Below are 18883 nucleotides of genomic sequence, written 5' to 3' on the forward strand. Positions count from 1 at the left end.
GTTTGTAAAGGGGTCATGGAGAGATGAGGTATGTGCCCTAAGTGATACAACAGGCAGCAGTGTTTGAGGGTCCTGGGGTGGCAGTGTTCGGCGGATTTCTGACTGCGCCCCCACAAAAGCCATCGCTGGTACAATCGAGAACACGTTTTGCGCCAAGGATACGCATCCTCTGCATCCTGCTTGCTTACTACCCAAGCCTTTCCAAGATAACGGCCCACCTCTCTTGCAGTAATGGTCTCTTGAACACCAAAGCGCCAAGGGCTGTGCTGCCGACGTAGGCCTCTCAGCCGCCACAGACGCGTCAATTCGGCTCTGTGCTGCACGACAACACCACCACCAAGTTTAGCAGGGCAGACTTTGGTGGTCGCTTTCGCAGCCTTACGATGCAGGTGGCGAAGTTCATAAATCGACGTGGTTTGCATCTCGGGAACTAGCCCATTATTCCCCTTCGAATTCGCCATGGCATCCGCTACGACAAACCAGACTGCTTCGGCAACAAGTTCGACATCAACCCCCAGTTGCACAACAGCAGTGCCCGGTAAATATGGCAACGTTCCTTTCGATGCCTGCAATTCGTACTACAACTTCGACCCGCAATTCGCACCAGCGGTAGCAGTGGCTGTGATTTTCGGCATACTTACCATCGCCCACCTCGTCTTGGCGATAGTCTTCAAGAAGGTAAATTCTTAGCCCAAGACAAGCCTCAGCCAAGCATCTCGAGTAACACGTCAGCAGAGCTACTGCTGGGTCATCATCATGGGTGCCACGTGGGAACTCGTGGCCTTCATAGTGCACGCACTGGGTTCGCACGACCAGCAAAACATCGGTTACGCTACCGCGCACCAGCTGCTCTACCTCCTCGCGCCCTTGTGGATCAATGCTTTCGTCTACATGACCTTCGCCCGCATGGTGCACTACTTTCTCCCTGACCGGACTGTTTGGCGCATTCGTGGCGAGTCTTTGGCCAAGTACTTTGTCTGGGCCGACGTCGCTTCGTTCATCGTGCAAGCCGTTGGCGGTCTGATGGCAACCCCAAGCGCATCTGCAGACATCATCCAGACCGGTATCAACGTCTACATGGGTGGCATGGGTCTGCAGGAGGCTTTCATCCTATGCTTTTTGGGGTTGATGATCATGTTCCACCGTCAGTCTCTGGCTCTTGACGCCGCGGGAATGGCTCACCGACAGTATAACTGGCGCGCGTTGCTCTATGCTCTTTACGGAGTACTAGTTGCTATCACGGTAGGCATTTGTCAGCTCAGGACTCTTAGATCAGACACTTATACCCTTGCCTTGTGTAGGTCCGCATCATCTATCGTATCTGCGAGTTCGCCGGTGGCGTCAAGCCATCAAATCCCATTCCATTCCATGAGGAGTATTCATATTCTCTCGATGCCTTCCCGATGATGGTCGCAATACTGCTCCTCGCCGTTTTCCACCCTGGCCGCTTCCTGGTCGGACCTGAAAGTGAGTTTCCCAAGATGTCTCGAAAGGAGAAGAAAGCTGCAAAGAAGGAAAGAAGGGCGGCAAAGAAGGCGATGAAGCAAACTAAGGTTGAAGCACAAAGTACGGATGGTTTGCAACAGCCGGAATGCGAGGAAGAATACCACAGGAGGGATGATTACAGCCCGGCGAGGCTTGAGGAGGCTGGCGGAGAACCTCAAATCATGGGAACCCGGCAACAAGCCTGAATTTAAACTCGAGGCTGGCGTTTTGACCTGGTTCACTTCAGACTGCCCACATTCTGCTCAGTTGGATTGTTGTCAGAATGTTCGCATTTCCACGCGGAACGTGGACTCTCGTGTATTGGTACTACTCATTGCTGCATCGACAAGCAGTCACAAACTTCTTTTGTCACCACTAAGGTGTGTCATTAGTAATGGTAATTGAATTCTTCACACTTCAATGCATCTTGCCGGTGAAGTGATTCGACATTCGGGCACCTTCTGGATGGAGTTCGCTCCGGTCACTTTTTGAGTATTGAACCGAACGAATAGTTTGAGATATGTACTTTTAATGAAGTGCCTCATGGAATGCGCCCAATTTAGAGAGAAGTCCCCAGACTGCGTTCCATCCTCGGCCACAGTTCCAAAGCACCTTGCCACACAATAACGGAATTCCCTCAACAAATAACTTTTGTTTTGGAGGCTGAAGCGACGCTATTTAACACTCATGCCGACCATCACGCAATTACTCTTCAGGAGCTCATCCACCCCTTCTCAGCCAACTCCAACACCATGGCCAGGATTTCTTCCCTCCGCCTTTCCTTGGGCGCTGCCCTGCTGCTCGCCAATGTCTGCTATGCGCAAGACAGTGCCAGTCCTCCAGGTGATTCGGCAGCGCCTGCGGATGCCAGTGCTTCGGCCGAGCCCACGATGTCCATTTTTGCTGATCCGGGCTCCCCTGACGCGGGCGCCGCTGAGCCGGCCGCCGCCGCCACCACGACCGATGATGGAGCTTCTGGCGTCGCCACCACCATGGACGTTGGCGCAGGGCCCCCGACCCCTACCTTCCCGTACCCGCCGGGCTCCTACCCGATAGGCGACACGACCTACTACGTGGCTTGCGAGACGGGCGATATGAACACCGAGTGGTCGCCGAGCCTGATCGTCCAAGGCTCGGCCAACATCGACGACTACGGCACGTGCATGGCCTTCTGCGAGTCGCTCGGCAAGGTCTTGTGCGTCACTGCCATGTGGAACCCGGAGAGCAGCAGCCCCTGCCAGATCCTGCAGTCCTACCAGAACCTCCTCAGCCAGCCCTTCGGCCGCTGCTACGGTGCGAGGCCCTATGTCCCTGGAGACGACCAGCCATCGCCGCCCACCGGTGGCTTTCCCCCGGACTCACCGTCGGATCCGGACTTCCCTGTGCCGCCGACCACGTCGGACACGTCAGGAGGGCCACCCGTGGCACCAGGACCTCCCGGGGCGCCCCCGGGGCAGTCTGACCCATTGACGTCTAGCGTAAGCTCCCCGCAATCTCCCAGCAGGAAGGGCAACCCTAACGGGTCATCCGCTGCTCCTCCGCACCCGCAACCGCTGCGCCGCGACGCGAAGTGCGGCTCCGAGTGGGGCAGCATCCCCTACACGTCGTGCCCGCAGGACCACTCGGTCTACGGGCCGTGCTGCTCACGCTTCGGGTACTGCGGCCGCGGTCATGCGTATTGCGGATACGGATGCAAGAGAGAATACGGACACTGCGACTAGTAGCAGTAGCGTTGCGGCTGTTGCGTCCTGTGCACTCTCTCCGTCATCATCACCATCGTCGTCTCCTTCGTCTAACTTCTGATTTTCTCCCAGGCAGTCTCGCAAACATAGCAGTGGTTACTATCCGTCTGATCCGTCCAACCCTGGCTACTACCCATCCACCCCTGGCTACTCTCAGTCAGCCCCTGATTACTATCCGTCCGACCCTGATTACTATCCGTCGAACCCTGGCTACTCCCCGTCAGGTCCTGATTACCATCCCTCCGATCGTGGCTACTATCCTTCCGACCATGGTAGCTCTCCGTCCGACTATGATAATGATCGCATCCCTCCATACGTTACATCACCACAAGACCACGGCGGACGTCGGCCCAAGGGCAAACGTCCTCACAAATGCAAGCAGTGCGAGGAAAAGAAAGAGAAGGGGTACTAGATGGGAAGATGCGGTAGGAAGCTGGAGGGGTTGGGTTTAGTGTGGATTAATGTTTGGGCTGCCTTGTAGGTTAGCGTAGGATTCGGTAATTTTTTATGGTGGGAGAGGTGCACACTTAGCTTCAGTCTCAAAGCTTTAATTCGATACTTTTGTGTCTGATCAAATGTGGTTCTCTTGCAGTACATCAGAAATATAGCGTCTCAGCCCTATACACGGGCATAACCGAATTCGAAGTGAATTGCATGAATAAACACCATGATGATCTCCGAGTACCTTGACCTTGCTGCATACCTCGGTTGAGGCGGGGAAAGCTTTCCCGAATTCGGACGTAGTCCCGCCGAGCCACCGAAACGGCAATAGGCTAAAGAGCCCCTCCTCAGCATGCCATAGATCTGTCCTCACAAGCTCATTCTACTATCTCGAAACTATCACACGTTACAATGTCGTCGACAAAGGAGCCTCGCCGGATCGGCCAGCTGGTCTACCTGAGGCCGGAGTACTTGGAGGAATACAAAAAATGCCACGCCGCTGTCTGGCCTGAAGTCCTGGAACAGATCAAAGACTCCAATATCGTGGACTGTACGTCATCAATATCTTTTCGTCCTCATCCGGCAAGAGGCCGCTGCAATTAATTGTTATGCATGCTGATGGACACAGATTCCATCTTTTTTGTGGATGAACCCCGACCGATGCTCGTTGCATCATTCAAGTGGGTGGGCGACGATTGGGATGCCGACATGGCCCGCATGGCTGCAAACAAAAAGGTGCAGGAATGGTGGAATATGACGGATAAGATGCAGGAGAGCCCTCATCCGGGCGCAAAGGGAAGTGCCGCCGGCCCGTGGTGGAAGGTAATGGAGGAGGTCTTTTACTTTAAATAGCCAAGCATTGCTATGACGATGAAACTCCCAAATCACAAATGCTTTGTTTCAGGGGTCCACTGCAGTTGACATCAGCCTCATCACCTCGCTTAAAAAACACTCAAAGGACTCAACCAAGAACCGCGCGGCCTCGGAGATAGGGCCAAGTTATTGGTGGCTTGCGGAGAAATGAGTCGTGCCTCTCTCGGGCAATCTTTGACCGAGCTATGCAGGTCCGCTTCCCCCAGACTTCTCCACACGCTACCCCGGCTTCCCGTATTGACCATGCGCACAAGCATCTGCAGGAACCAGGCGCTCGGCTTTGATTCATGGGTATATAATGGATACGGTCACCACAATGCCCAAGTCAGGCTTCCGCTGGACGTCCACCCTCCTCAATGGCAACCTCAGGTCTCCGCCGGGCGCTTGCCCCCTTCCTTGGATTTTTGGCATTGAGCACCGAGGTTCAAGCTCTCCTGACTGTCAACGAGACTTCGTCAAACATCATTCTTGAGAATGACAGGCTCTATCTCTCGTTGGACAAGTCAAAGGGTGTCATTACCGACCTCGCCCTGGACGACCAAGATCTCCTCGGCCCTGTGAGCGGATCAACCGGCATCGGTCCCTACCTTGACTGTTACTGCACTCCTTCAGGCTTTTATACTCCTGGATCGATAGCTCCCGATTTCCAAATCTTCCAGGGAAATGACTCTGAGGGTGTTCCGTACGCTGGAGTCGTCATGGGTGAAACCTACCCAGCGACTGGACAGCTTCTGGAGTTTTACTACTTCTTGCGCGAAGGAGAGACGGGCCTGCACACTTTCAGCCGTCTTGCGTACTACAATGAGACGACTCCATTCCTCCGCAACTTGCAAGAGTTCCGCACGCTTTTCCGTCCAAACACGGCGCTCTGGACTCATCTCTCAACCAACGAGAAGACGTACGCGCCCCTGCCATCCAAGGACGCCGTTTCGAAGCAGGTCGTTGTCCAGGATGCTACCTGGTCCCTTTTGAATACGCCCAACGACCCTTACGTGGAGCAGTGGGCAGACTACTTCACAAAGTACACTTTCCAGGCTCAATGGAGGGACCATAGGGTCCACGGAATGTTCTCCGATGGCTCAACCAGCGCGACCAACGCCACTTTCGGAGCTTGGACTGTCATGAACACTGTCGACACGTACTTTAACGGGCCAAAGAACTCTGACCTGACGGTTGATGGCATTGTCTATAACTACATTGGTATGATTTTCTTCACTGATGTATATTCTCAAAATACTCACCGCATGCAGCTTCCAACCACCACGGAAACGGCACGCCCAACATCACCAACGGCTTTGACCGCACCTTTGGCCCCGTAAGCTCCCCTTTGCCCACCCTTTCTAAGAATGTACTGACATCATCCAGTTCTACTACCACTTCAACAGCGGCAAGCCCGGCACAACCCTGCAAGAACTCCGCGACGACGCGCTGCAATACGCCGACCCGACGTGGAACGCGCAATTCTACGACGACATCGCCGAGTACGTCCCCAACTACGTCCCGACCTCCGGCCGCGGCACCTGGCAAGGCGTCGTCACTCTGCCCCGCAGCGGCAGCACCAACACCACCACCTGGAGCCGACCCATCGCCATCCTGACGACGACGGGCGTCGACTTCCAAGACAACGTCGTCGACACGAAAGCGTACCAATACTGGGCCGACCTCAGCATCATCTCCAACAACGCCAACGGCACCATCGCCAGCGTCGAGATCCCGCGCGTCAAAGCCGGCACGTACCGCCTAACCATCTACGCCGACGGCCTCTTCGGGCAGCACGTGCTCGACGACATCGTCGTCACCGCCGGCTCCAAGACGACCACAACCACCACCTTCACCGAGGAGAGCGCCGGGCACGAACTCTGGCGCATCGGCACGCCCGACCGCTCGAGCGGCGAGTACCGGCACGGCGTGGCGCTCGACACGACCAAACCACTACAGCCCGAGCAATACCGCGTGTACTGGGCCAAATACGACTTCCCGACCGAGTTCCCCGACGGCGTGGCGTTCCGCGTCGGCGAGAGCGACGCGGCGCAGGACTGGAACTACGTGCACTGGAGCTCCGTCGGCGGCAAGGGGAATGCGATTCGCACCGAGACGCTGTTCGCGCCGACGATTAGCAACTGGTCGATCTTGTTCGATGCCGGCGCGGCCGAGCTGGAGAGGAGTGTCGCGGGTGGTGGCAAGAACGAGGCGACTTTCACCGTGCAGCTGGCCGGCGCGAAGACGGCGGCAGGTAATACGGACGTGTATAACGCGACCGAGCCGTATTCGAACTTGCCGTATGTCGTCACGGTGAACGGGCACGAGTTGGAGCCTTGGGTTATTCCGTAAGTTTATTGTCTCGCCCCGTTTGTTCATTGGGAAGTTCAACCTAACAGCGCTGCAGGTACAAGCATTCCAGTTCCTGCGCCGTTCGCTCGGCTATCAGCTGCTACAATATCGCCCACAAGTTCGTTTTCGAGACGGGCTGGCTCAAGGAGAAGGACAATGAGATTGTTCTGCGCCTTCCTATGGATGCCATGGACTATGAATCTGCAGTTCTGCCTCAGCAGGTATACGTTCAGTACGATGCCTTGAGGCTGGAGTTGCAGTGATTTGTCTTCGTGATCGCGTGGGGAAAGCGAAGGGATTCGAGGAGATATTAATAGATTAAATGAACATTCACTCGACTTGAATTGCATGCGACGAATGCTGTCTTGCCTCCTTTCCCGTATTTTTCTTCCAGGTTGCATCGTAGTCATCATGCGGCGGCTGATTTACATTCTCGAAGACCCACAGAAATATCGCCTTACAGCTTCAGAAGTTTGTCCTGAACATGGGAGGTATCAAATGGTAAAAATGTGCCATGTCTTTAACAGATTGATGCTTCAAGCGGTGGTACTCTGCGTGTACAATGTTGTTGTACAATGTTGTCGTGGCAGTGTAATCGACTAGCTTTTATCTAGGCCCTACAAAGATCCAACAGTCCAAACTTACGTAGGTACTTTTACAAGAGATCTGTAATCCTCTGCAAGAATACCATGGACACTTGTCCAAGAGTGTTTATGGGTTTAACACCATAAAGGGGTTTCAAGAACCGTTTCCTTTTCAACAGCCTGCCTTGTCAGGTGAAGTCAAACACCCAATTGCCGTACTTTCACATTCAAGTGTCCCGGGTAGGATTCATGTCATTGTTATCTGTCATTTCTATCGTCGCTTTTAATATTTACGTGCCCATCTCTTGATATGAGGAGACCCAGGCGTCGCACCATCTACTTCATTATCCTATTCATACCAAGCTCTTCAACCAGCCATATAGACAACGGATATCCAACCACCAGCCAATCAATCAAAATCCAACGTCAAAGTGGCCGAGCAAACCCTGTCCTTGATCCTATCCTCCACGTCCTTCATCTCCTCCTCCACGTGCAGCCTCAACTCATCTTTCACAATCAACATCTGCTCCTCGACCCGCATATCCGCCAGCTCAGTCGCCTCACACCGCACATTCTCCATATCGTCGCCGACTTCGTCCCTAAGCTCCTGGGCCAAGTCGTCAATCTTCTTCTCAAACTTCTCTTCTAGCTGTTGCAAGCGTTCTTGCATCTCTTGGCGCATTTCGCATCTGAAGCCGTCGAGCGCTTTGTTCACCAACTTGGCTACTTGATTCTCAAGCATCTGCTGTTGCACACCTAGGTCTTCTAACGGCGAAGGGGCTAGCTTGGGCTTTTTTGCGCTAGGGCCGGGAGAGGGGGGATCCCGCGCCCGGGTCTTTGCATCTTTTCCAGAGATGGGTGGAGGGGGCGGAGAAAGACTGAGTTCATCGTATGATGGCGGGCTCTCAACAGGCGAGGGAATATGAAGATCAGCACCTTCAACCATTTCTGCACCTTTGCCTTTGTGCAGACTTGTGAGGTCCATCTGACTAGACATGGTCTTCAGACCGCCATCACGAGCCATGGTGCATAGCGATATTAAACGCTGCTGGCAAATTTGCTTCTCTGGGAGGTGTATTGTGAAGTCGGTGGTTTGAGCGAAGGACTGGAGAGAATTCAAGATAATGCCTGATGCTGTTGTAGCGGGAGCGAGTGACGTTGCTGCTGGGACGATGACGACAGGAGGCTTGGAGAGGGTGAAGCGAAGGCTACAGATGGGATCGGATGAAGAGCATGCCTTTGCCTGCACCAGACCCTGCCTTACAGGCTCTGGAACAGCGGCATCGGTATCCGACCTAGCATCCAGGCTGAGGATGCGGTCTGGCAGGACGAAGACAAATACATTCGTTTTCTTGGGGCATGCTTTGAGAGCGACAGGGCAGCGGAGCTTGAAGAAAGCGGCGTTTTCAGCCTCTTCGAAGCGGATCTCGAGGGCTAGCTGGCAAGGAGGGCGCGGATGCCTGTGGCCGAGATAGGTGGTGGCATTTTGGTCGGAGCAGTGCCACTCAACGAAGGCTGGGGCGAAGGGGACGAGCGGCGTCGAGGCGGGCATATATGTACATCTGCGAAGAATAAGAGGTCAGCAACAGGACCGACGAAACGAGTTCCCCTGCGCAGCAATCATGCGCAGGATTCCCGCCCACCCAGGCTTTGCGAGACGTGTTTCAGCCCGGAGCAGCCTTGACTCCCATGGTGTCCACGCTGCCAAACCCAGACGACGCGCGGCGGAGACGACAGAGACGCAGTCGGTGACGATTGTCCCTACAAGCCCCAGGCTTTTCGACGGAGAGAGCCACCATATTCCAGGCGGATGTCCGGCGAGTGAGCGTGGTCAAATGGCCTGCCTGCGAGCATCCGTCGCCCCCAGCGCGCCGACGAGTAGTACAGCCCGGCTGACCGATGGTCGCCTATGGAGCAGCCCAATACCCACCCCGCCACCCTCCGGGCTCTTGATAGCGAGCAGCCCTGGCTCGATTGCGGAGGCCGAGGAGTTGTATGTACCACATAGAGTTGATTGTATGGGAGGAGCGAGTGTGCGTGCGTGCGATGGATGATGCGACGGAGGTCGGGTGATGATGTAGAGGAGCGGAGGAGCGACGGCGAGGTTGGGGGTAAATGTGGCCTGTGCGCACGCGTCTTGGCCAACGCGACCGTGGGTCCGTGCGCTGGACGCGATCGCGATCGCCTTCAACACTTTCCACCCCATGTGTTACAACCTGCCAACTCTCTATGCCAGAGCCGGCAATGATGGTGGTCACCGTCGGCTTCCTCACCTTGGTGATGTCAACGCCCAGTAATGGAGGATAGTTCATTGTTACCCCGAGGTTTGGCCTCGGCCGATCAGTACTACCCATGAGTCGAAGACATGTTCTAAAACATCAGCCTACAACCATAGAAAGCAGCAGAAATATAACTCGCATGAAAGTAACCGCGAATGTCCGGACTATGCTGTCACTTACGTAATTTTGCGCCGTTAAATCCGGGGACTGTGGAAATCTTTTTGCAGACAATATTTAAACGTCCAACGTCGTCACGAAGCTTTCGAGTCTAATGACTCAACATCACAAAACCTTATAACCTTATTAGAACCACTGAACCATGTCTCAAAACAGCGCTGCCTGGATCACCGCGCCTCGCGCCAAGCCTCTCGAGATCAAAGAGGCGCCCCTGTGGAAAGCCGGCCCCGGGGAGGTCATTGTCAAAAATGCTGCTGTGGCTATTGTCAGTCTTCCCGATCATGCTTCTAACGGATTTGCGCTAACATGATTTCTAACAGAATCCGGTCGAGTGGAAGATCCAGTAAGTGCCGTTTTAACCAGAAGTTGTGAATAGAAACTTACAAAGCTCGTAGAGATTCGGAGCTCCTCCCCATGACCTACCCCAACATTCTCGGCGCTGATGTCGCAGGCGTTGTCGAGGAAGTCGGCGAAGGCGTCACCCGCCTACAGAAGGGCCAGCGTGTCATGGCGTAAGTTGACACACGCCGTCAACCGGACTGTAACTCATCCTCGCTCCACCGAACAGATACGCCACAAGCATCGACACATCTGACCCCTCCCAAGGCGGCTTTCAGCTCTATACCAGATGCCAGGAGACCCTCGTCTCCCCCATCCCGGACACTCTCTCCTTTGAGCAAGCTGTCGTCCTCCCGCTCGCCATCTCTACCGCTGCGGCTGGATTGTACGAGAAGACGATGCTGAATTTGCCTTTTCCCACCGTGAATGGTGAGAAGCACGGTGTCGGCAAGACGCTGCTCGTCTGGGGCGCCGCATCTTCCGTTGGCTCGGCTGCCGTGCAGTTGGCGGCCGCGTCTGGTCTGAGGATTGTGGCGACGGCGTCGGCGCGGAACCATGAGTTTGTGAGGGCGCTGGGTGCGAGCAGCGTGATTGATTACGGCTCGCCGAGTGTCGTTGAGGATGTTGTTGCGGCGATCAAAGAGAGCGGGGAGTTTGTGGGAGTCTTCGACTCTATCTCTGGAGGTAACACCTTCGAGCTGGTTGGCAAGGTTCTGGATGTCTTGGGAACTGCCAAGGTTGCGGTTGTGATGCCGCCGCCGGAGAATCTGTCGAAGAGCGTGCAGCCTCTGATGGGTAAGTTGTTGAGCGTGCACCGACTGAGGAGTAACCTGCTGACGGCGTAGTTCTCTCCTTCACCATTCCGAAGCCACCGCATGAGGAGGTGGGCGACGCTGTTTGGCGGAAATATGTGCCCGAGGCTTTGCAGCGCGGCCTGATGCAGGCTAAGCCGGATCCGCTTGTTGTTGGCACTGGATTGGAGAAAATTCAGGAGGCTATTGATAGACAGAAGGCTGGTGTGTCCGCGAAGAAAGTTGTTGTTCTTCTGTAGAAGCCCAAGTCAACACGGCGCATTACTCTGTAGTCGCGGGTGATTCTCAGCAATTAGTCCACTCCCTCAACTATCATTCCGACAGAGGACGTACATTCAAGCTCCGCCGGTGATCACCATCACCCGTTAAGGCCTCCCTAAAAGTCGAGGAGATCTGCATTCCTGCGACAATGAGAGAAAAAGTCCGCGCGTCCCGAACCTTAAATCCGGAGGTGGATGTCCGATACCCCTGGGCGATCCCGAATCTTTGTAACACACCCACCCCGCCTGATTACGCGTCCAAGTCACCTCAAAAGGTCGAGATTAGAAACATAGCCAATCTACATCAGGCGCTGTGCTGCAGGGAAGGTATGCTTGAAGGCATGCTTAAATCAATCGCACTGCATTGAGATCTCGCTCACAAACTCCGCCTTCAACTACAAAATATTACACTACATGGGCACTTGAAGCTAACGTCCGGACGTATATGTATATTTTGAAATTCATACAAATACTAGCTTCAGAAACCCACGCAGCGTAATATTGTAACTTCCTTCGATGATTATTAAAGCAAAGAGCTTAAAGGGCCTCAACCCATTGTCATGTTAAATTTTCTTTGATGCAAGGTAAGCGAACATTGATTCAAATTCAAGAGCTTGGAACAGTTGTTTTGGTCTCGTAAGCATATATATTTTGGTCATATGTACGATAGCGTCAATCCCACATTCTATCAAAGAAGTATATACAAGAAGTTTAAAGATTTGTTACGCGTTCCTCACCGTAGGCATCCACAGGAAGCCAAGGAGTCGCAGTTGTTTTCAAAAAGAGTGACGTTTGCCAAACATGAGTTGCTGCTGGCTCAGCCAAGCAATTAAGTTGGGTTGCAAGTAGTGCAAGCACTTTAAGCAACGATGCCAACACCGTACTTGGCGGAGGCGACGGTGGAGGCAGCGGAGGCGGAAGCAACGTTCTTGCCCTTGAAGTTGGACAGGAAGGAGCTGTCGGTGCCGGTGAGCGAGCCAGAGGAGCCGAAGGCGTTAGCCTGGCAAGAGTGGCCAAGGTAGGTGGAGCAGGTGCTCTGGACCGAGGTAGGAGCAAAGACCTTGCCCTTGTTCTCAAGGAGAGGGGTGACGACGTTCTGGAAGACGTTGCCCTCAATGACGGCGTTGGAGTTGGAGGAGCCAATGTCGAAAGCGTGGCCAGAGTTGGCGTACCAGTAGTTGTTGACGGCGTGGAGGAGGGTGTTGCCGCCGACCTTGGGCGAGCGACCGGAGGTGTGGTGGATGTAGTTGGCCTTGAAGGTAACCATATCGGACGAGCCGGTGAAGTACAGAGCCCAGTAGTGGTGGCCGTCGCAGGTGGCGGAGTAGTCGGTGTAACCATCGAACTCGGAGTTCGTGATCGAGACACGGCCAGAGGCACCGTTTCCGAGGACAACGAACTGGCGGCCGATCTTGCTCACCTTGACATGGTCTACCTGCTGAGGTTTAGCTTGTAGTTCAAGGAAATGAGGAGGAAGTTGGTGGTGTGGCCGGATATGCTGCCCTCAGATCTGGCATTTCCCGATTGGGACTAGCGCATTTTCCAAACACTTCGCTCCCACCAACCACCAGGGACTAAAGACTTACCCAGATCATGTCAGTGCCATCGAGCGTGATGGCATCACCACCGAAGATGTACTGGGGGTTGAGCTCGGTGATGTGGATGTTCTGGATGATGACGTTCTTGGCGCCGTTGGCCATGCGCAGACCCTTGCCACGGATGACACCCTTGGAGCCAACACCAATGATGGACTTGTTGGAGCCGACGGTGAGGCCGGAAACACCAGCAGTGTCGTACTTGACAGTGATGGAGGTGGAGCCGGTACCGGCGTTGCCGTTGTCGCACCAGCTGGCGTGGTTGATGGCATCCTGGCCACCGTTACCGGGGCACTTGTTGGAGGCGGGACGGCAGCCCTTCTCGGTGGTGGTGCCCTCGGAGCCAATGTAGTTGAACCTGGAGGAGGAAGGCGGTCAGCATTGTAAAGAATTGGCGAAGTGTGATGATGATGATGGATTCAAATTGGCGAAGTGTGGGGAGAGATGCAACTCACTCCTTGTTCAGGACGATGACACGGGCAGTGTCGTCAGCCAGGTACTTGGTAAGCTCGGCAATGGTCGAGGGGTAGACGGGGGTAGCGGAGCCACCACCGGTAACGCCCTTGGCGAAACCTTCAGCAGCGCCGACAACGCCGACAGCAGCGGCCTGTTGGGCAAGGCCCACAGCAAGAGAGAAAAGAGCGAGCCTCATGATGGCAATTGAACGAATGTGTTGGATTGGAAAAGAATGGAAGGGATTGATGGACTGGAAGAGTAGTTGATGTGCAAGGCGCCCAGGTCTTTTATATCTCTGCAACAATGGCATCCAGCCGGCTACCCGGCCGTATGGTGATGCGAAACATGGCTCGTCGGCTGTTGGAGCAGCGGTCACAGCAGGCAGTCAAGCTTCGGGAATGAAGCTTGGACGGTAGCTCCCGAGAACCGGTCCGTGAGTCTGGAATATGGGCACATCAATCTCCGGGCGTCAGTCGCAAGAGCATCGCAGGGCTGCCGATCGTGCAGCCGACCACGGGAGAAGTGCCGTAATGGCCCACTCAACCGCCTTGGCAGCCCTTTGCAATAGCGCCCTCCAGGCCGCCGCTCGCATGATGGGCTTTTGATATGTTTGACCTTGGTGGGGCCAGCCTTCTAGCGCGTTTCCACCAATAAACGCCGCCATCTGTTGGGCTTCCGCCCCCCTTTCCGTCCGAATCCACCACTCGCAGCCTCGGGAATGTTTCCTGCCTTTCTGTGCAAAGGCGGGGAGGGCCGTTTATCCGCCGGACAGCAGCATGGTGCTGGCGGCTCGCGAGATAAGCGCGGCGGCAGGCGAAACAAAGGTGCAAACACGGCACGGCAAAAGAACAACACACCGAGGAAGGCTGAGCGATAGGGAGGACGCCTCTGTGGCGAGCCAAGCCAGTCTCGTCAGTGAATGCGGCTACTGTTACGAAGCAAGGTCAGAACAGAGGTGCAGCCTAGATGCAGCCTCGGCGACCACCGAGATGGTCGAGGCGGGCCCCTGGCTACCTAAGCGAGCACAGTGATCCACCCTGTAGGAAACCGGGGCGGATTTGCCGGCCAGTGTGTTACGCTACCACGCCCGCCCCGACCCCCAAATTACCAAGCCATAACCGTCCGAAATATAATTACTTGTCATCTTTTTTCTTCCATACCGATCTTAGCACAAAACTTGGAAATGTCTCAAACAAAACTGCATGTAGATGTTTCTATAATAGATGCATTCTTATAATCAATACAGCATCTTTAAAATAATTTTTTATCGAATTAAAAAAAAATCTCAAATCTACGAGATGTGTAGAATAGCTTTACCTTTTGGTGATTAGGACTGAGTAAAATACTGTTGTTAAAGCACCCGGTCAGTCAGCAAACAGTATGAAATTTGGTAACCAGGGGAGTTGATAGCGCCGGAAAAACCGCCGTTGACCACATCGCTTCTCAATTTGAAACCATATCCTGGCGTCCATCCTCACAGCCCCATCGCAACGGCCCATTAGGCCCATCCCCCCAACTGCTCGCCGCCTTACGCCCACACCGACAAGTAAACTTCTCCGAATTATTCCAGAAGAACCGTTGTGTTCGATTGCCAGCGCAGAGAAGCCCCGCTACGCTATTCGGCCGAAGAAAGCGCTCTCTCTTACAGGAGAGCCCTCATGCCGGGCACTTCATTGCACAGCCCACACCGCCTCCTTAGACGTCAGCAGTCCCCGCCACAGTCCGCCCATGCCAAGCCGTGGAGATTGCTTGTTGACGAGGTTGCCATCTCGCCTGGCGGAAACTGGGGCAAACACGAATAAGCCTCGACCCACGCCAAACCCGCCTCCCCTTCTATTCGCCCAAGACCACTATACAGCCTATTCTTCAGGACCGATTGACTAGATTGACCCTCATCTGTTATGATTTTGCCGCTGAGACTTTCGGTAATCTTCCCTCGTGGATCGGGAATTTTCCGACTCCATCGTTGATCAGAGCCTGTGGGTGTCTTCTCGAAGGACGCGAGTTCCGATGGATCCGCTTTCAGATCTAGATACCTCTCCATCACTTACGAACCACCCACCTACACCGACATATCGCAATCCACTCAACCCCTTTTTCCAGAAGCTCGAAACCTCTTGCAGTGGACTCCGGTGGAGCGAGAAGAGAAGCTAAGCGACGCCAACGACCTGGTATCCGGGGCGCTCTCCTTCTAGAAGCCCCGCCTAAACTCCGAGAAGCTTTATGGGTGGCGACATCTTGCCATCCCTTTAGGAATTTTTTGACGACTCAGCTCAGACCACCAACACGCCTCCAATCCCACACTTCTTCATCACGAGACGGCCATGACTCTTGCATCTGAGTTGAGGGAAGAAACATCATGAAGCGAGCAGGCCGTTACTGCCCCTTTCTTGTGCGATACGAACATTCCGAATGAACCCAGTCTGGTAGTCCGAAGCTACTATCGCTGAGCAGCTTCCAGCACATCCAGACCATCTGTTGATTGCTTAGAATGGCGTGATTCCGTCCTTCATTCGACCATGTGTAAGTGTGACATTATTCGTGGAGGAATGGTCGTTCAGTCGGCAATTCAAGTCGACAACCGGCTGACGGGTTGCCTCTCCCTCGGCAAAAGTGTGTTCTATCGCCATTCAAAGCGGTCCCAGGAAGTCAACATGGAAGCAGCAATGCTCATCGATTGACACAATCTACCAAATGACTCTCACGGCATCAGCTCCAACGCGACTCTTTCTCGTCCGCAGCAGGCTACTCCTTCCCAAGTCCCGATGGCGAACATTGAGGCAAGTCTCCGCCTCAGATAATCTAGCCTCCCACACACTCAGAGACTTCTAGCCTGGTTTCGGTCAAAACAATAATCTGAAAATATCTTTGGAGTAGGATGTTCTTTGACTGGGAAATATCTCCGCCGACGCACTCTGATACCCTCACAATCCACATCCCCTATTCTCTCTCGGGTTTCCACACTCCACACACGCATGTTGAGCACAACATAGCTACACATATCCACGAGTCGCATATCCCAACGTTGAAACCGCATATACACCGAACCGAATGATTCCAAGGCGATATTTATAAAAGAAATGCTTTCTGACGCCACCAAGTCAGTTGTTTGGATGGTGATTTGTTGTTTAGATGGGGGTTCTTGATTTTTATGTGTCGAAGTGCACGACATGTCCCTCTTAGCAACCACACGAAGGCTTCCCGGGCTACGAAATAGTGAGCTGTATCCGGGACAGTATCTTTAGTATACATTTTACTTCGTGATATTTCGGCCTGTGTTGGAAAATTCTAAGTTTCGAGCAGACCCACACCTAAGAAGCTGATGTGAACGGTGGATCGCGAACTATTCTTTAGACAGACGAAAAACCTTATCTGTAGAGTGGTGTAGGGTGGTGTCTTCTTAAGATATCTATTTGATGACTCTTAAGGATTAACCCTTGTGGCCTTCTATTAATAAAATTCTTTTGGTTACTTTACAAGCGATTGTGAGGACAGTGTCGTATAAAAATCCATTGCCCATATCTCCTAAGGATATGCTATTTCCTGCATCGTTGCTTACGCATAGTAAATTCGGGAAAAGTGTCTAGAAGGGTATCGCAACCGATGGATAGCGTGAATTTATTTTTTCGTCATGTCATGGGTAGTTAAAGCTATCATCCGGATGTAAATGTCGCATTAAAAATTTTACATATACGTCCGGACGATAGCTTCAACTACCCGCTTATGTTTTTTTTTTCATAACAAAAAGAAAAAGAGCTAAGGCGTATAGACGCCGTGTTCCAGGGTCCTACTATTCTTCGCTAGCCTTCGGCTGCAGTGCCCTTCTGTATTAACAATTCAAGCCCTTTCCCGCTAAACCCATCACCCTTCTTTCTTAATCTAGCGCCCTCGTTCTCGAATCACGCCTCCGCACCCTTCCACCACTTCTTCACAAACTCATCAATCAGCCCATTAACCTCCCCAAAATTGCTCGCGCTCAAAAAGTGCGATCCCTCCTTCACAACGACCAACTTCTTCTCCTCGCCCCCTCCAAACGCCTTGATCCCCTCCTCCGCATTCCTCACGCTATAAACCTCATCCTTATCGCCGTGCAGCCACAGCACGGGGCAGCGCACCTCCTCGACGCGGGCGCCCAGGCCGTCCCTCTCGGCCAGGTTGACGGCGGCGGTGCGCATGCGGCGGCGGCCGGCGTCGCCGGCGTAGTTCTGCTTGATGCGGGCGGTCCAGTAGCGGCTGGCCTCAGGCGAGAGGCGGGCCGCGCCGATGCCGACCGAGAGGAGGTAGTCGCAGTACTGGTCCGGAGGCGCGAAGTCCGGGGTCGCGGTGGCGGACGTGGTGAAGGCGATGGGCCCGCCGAAGGCGACGGCGCGGCCGTCCCAGCAGCCGAGTTCCATGGAGCGGGGGGACTCGTGGTCGATGGATGTGCCCATGGGGACGACGCCGAGGACCTGGGTTTGGCATATAAGTCAATGTGTTACGGCCGATAAATGTGGACAAGAGCCGAGGAAAGCATCGTGCAAGGGGGAAAATGAGGAGCAAATACGAAAGTGAACGAATAGTAAAAAAGCGAAGACAGAGAATAAAAGTTGAATCTCCCCTCTCACCCAGACAAACGGAGTTCACATCCCAACTCTTTTTCTCCAATTTCGCCCAAAATAAGGCAAGGAAACTGCCGCATGAGGACAAGAACGGAGCGTCAAGGAGCAAAGAAATCAATCAAACAGAAAAAAAAAAAAAGCGACTCACCATCTCCGGCGCCACCAACGCCACTCTCACCGCAACCCATCCACCCTGGCTCGTCCCACCAACGAAGAACTTCTTCACCCCCAGCTCCCTCACCAGCCCGACGGTCATCCACGCGCTGTCCCAATACGTCCACTGATCCCTCTGCAACCTCTCCCTCTCCGTCTCATCCTCGACGCCCTCACTCGAGGCATAAATCCTCGTACCGCCGTGGCCCAGGAGGTCGACGGCGATCAGGTTGTACGAGTCCTTGAGACGCGGGTCGGCGAACTGCGGAGCGAAGAGGGAGGAGTCGCTGGTGAAGGAGTGGAAGAAGACGATGGTGGGCTTGGCCGGGTCAGGCTTGTCGCCGGGGAAGGAAGCGGCATAGCTGGCCGTAATGGTGGTGTTGGTGGAGGGGTTGGCGAGGGTGACGGTGCGGCGAGGAAGTGGGGTGAATGCGGGCTGCTCAGCCGCTGCGGCGGCAGCGGTGGTGGATTCGGCCATGTTTGAATTGCTTGATGGTGCTTGTGATAATTATCCCACCTTTGCAGCAACCTTCGCGAGATTCTACACGAATATTTGTACCCAATGGGTGGGACACCGCCTCATTCATAGTACAAAACATGTCCCCACTATGAACGCCTCTTTCTGTCCATTAGTCACTGGCCTCGACCAAAAACATAAAAGCGGAGCAAACCCAAGGCGGGGTTGACTACTCTGTACATGAAATCGTCCGACCATTTTGGGGGCCGTGCAGGGATACTCGGCGATCTAGCATGGGAAT

The 18883-nt window shown here is 54.0% G+C and overlaps 8 protein-coding genes across 8 annotated transcripts; 5 read left to right on the forward strand and 3 right to left on the reverse strand.

The window, feature by feature from the left end:
• Window positions 1–459: 459 nt before the first annotated feature.
• LTHEOB_1224 (Rta1 domain protein) lies at window positions 460–1691 on the forward strand (the record flags this gene model as incomplete). Its single annotated transcript, XM_035509085.1, has 3 exons — window positions 460–678; window positions 736–1242; window positions 1302–1691. 3 exons carry the CDS (start codon window positions 460–462, stop codon window positions 1689–1691), a joined length of 1116 nt encoding a protein of 371 aa, XP_035367571.1.
• A 546-nt stretch (window positions 1692–2237) lies between these two features.
• Window positions 2238–3639, forward strand: LTHEOB_1225 (Chitin-binding type 1 protein; the record flags this gene model as incomplete). Its single annotated transcript, XM_035509096.1, has 2 exons — window positions 2238–3160; window positions 3300–3639. 2 exons carry the CDS (start codon window positions 2238–2240, stop codon window positions 3637–3639), a joined length of 1263 nt encoding a protein of 420 aa, XP_035367572.1.
• A 440-nt stretch (window positions 3640–4079) lies between these two features.
• On the forward strand, window positions 4080–4520 carry LTHEOB_1226 (Rhamnogalacturonan lyase; the record flags this gene model as incomplete). Its single annotated transcript, XM_035509107.1, has 2 exons — window positions 4080–4218; window positions 4297–4520. 2 exons carry the CDS (start codon window positions 4080–4082, stop codon window positions 4518–4520), a joined length of 363 nt encoding a protein of 120 aa, XP_035367573.1.
• Window positions 4521–4897: 377 nt separating this feature from the next.
• On the forward strand, window positions 4898–7135 carry LTHEOB_1227 (Rhamnogalacturonan lyase; the record flags this gene model as incomplete). The annotated part of the gene is made up of 4 exons (XM_035509118.1): window positions 4898–5741; window positions 5792–5856; window positions 5907–6868; window positions 6928–7135. The coding sequence occupies 4 exons, from the start codon at window positions 4898–4900 to the stop codon at window positions 7133–7135; spliced, it is 2079 nt and encodes a 692-aa protein (XP_035367574.1).
• Window positions 7136–7865: 730 nt separating this feature from the next.
• LTHEOB_1228 (uncharacterized protein) lies at window positions 7866–9008 on the reverse strand (the record flags this gene model as incomplete). Its single annotated transcript, XM_035509129.1, has 1 exon — window positions 7866–9008. The coding sequence occupies one exon, from the start codon at window positions 9006–9008 to the stop codon at window positions 7866–7868; it is 1143 nt and encodes a 380-aa protein (XP_035367575.1).
• Window positions 9009–10054: 1046 nt separating this feature from the next.
• LTHEOB_1229 (alcohol dehydrogenase) lies at window positions 10055–11302 on the forward strand (the record flags this gene model as incomplete). The annotated part of the gene is made up of 5 exons (XM_035509140.1): window positions 10055–10177; window positions 10233–10255; window positions 10308–10424; window positions 10481–11046; window positions 11097–11302. 5 exons carry the CDS (start codon window positions 10055–10057, stop codon window positions 11300–11302), a joined length of 1035 nt encoding a protein of 344 aa, XP_035367576.1.
• An 880-nt stretch (window positions 11303–12182) lies between these two features.
• On the reverse strand, window positions 12183–13570 carry LTHEOB_1230 (Pectin lyase; the record flags this gene model as incomplete). The annotated part of the gene is made up of 3 exons (XM_035509152.1): window positions 12183–12758; window positions 12910–13276; window positions 13374–13570. 3 exons carry the CDS (start codon window positions 13568–13570, stop codon window positions 12183–12185), a joined length of 1140 nt encoding a protein of 379 aa, XP_035367577.1.
• A 3703-nt stretch (window positions 13571–17273) lies between these two features.
• LTHEOB_1231 (Alpha beta hydrolase fold protein) lies at window positions 17274–18603 on the reverse strand (the record flags this gene model as incomplete). Its single annotated transcript, XM_035509163.1, has 2 exons — window positions 17274–17822; window positions 18121–18603. 2 exons carry the CDS (start codon window positions 18601–18603, stop codon window positions 17274–17276), a joined length of 1032 nt encoding a protein of 343 aa, XP_035367578.1.
• Between the last annotated feature and the right edge of the window lie 280 nt (window positions 18604–18883).

This window comes from Lasiodiplodia theobromae (genome assembly GCF_012971845.1).
Source record: "Lasiodiplodia theobromae strain AM2As chromosome Unknown scaffold_3, whole genome shotgun sequence".
Lineage (NCBI taxonomy): Eukaryota > Fungi > Ascomycota > Dothideomycetes > Botryosphaeriales > Botryosphaeriaceae > Lasiodiplodia > Lasiodiplodia theobromae.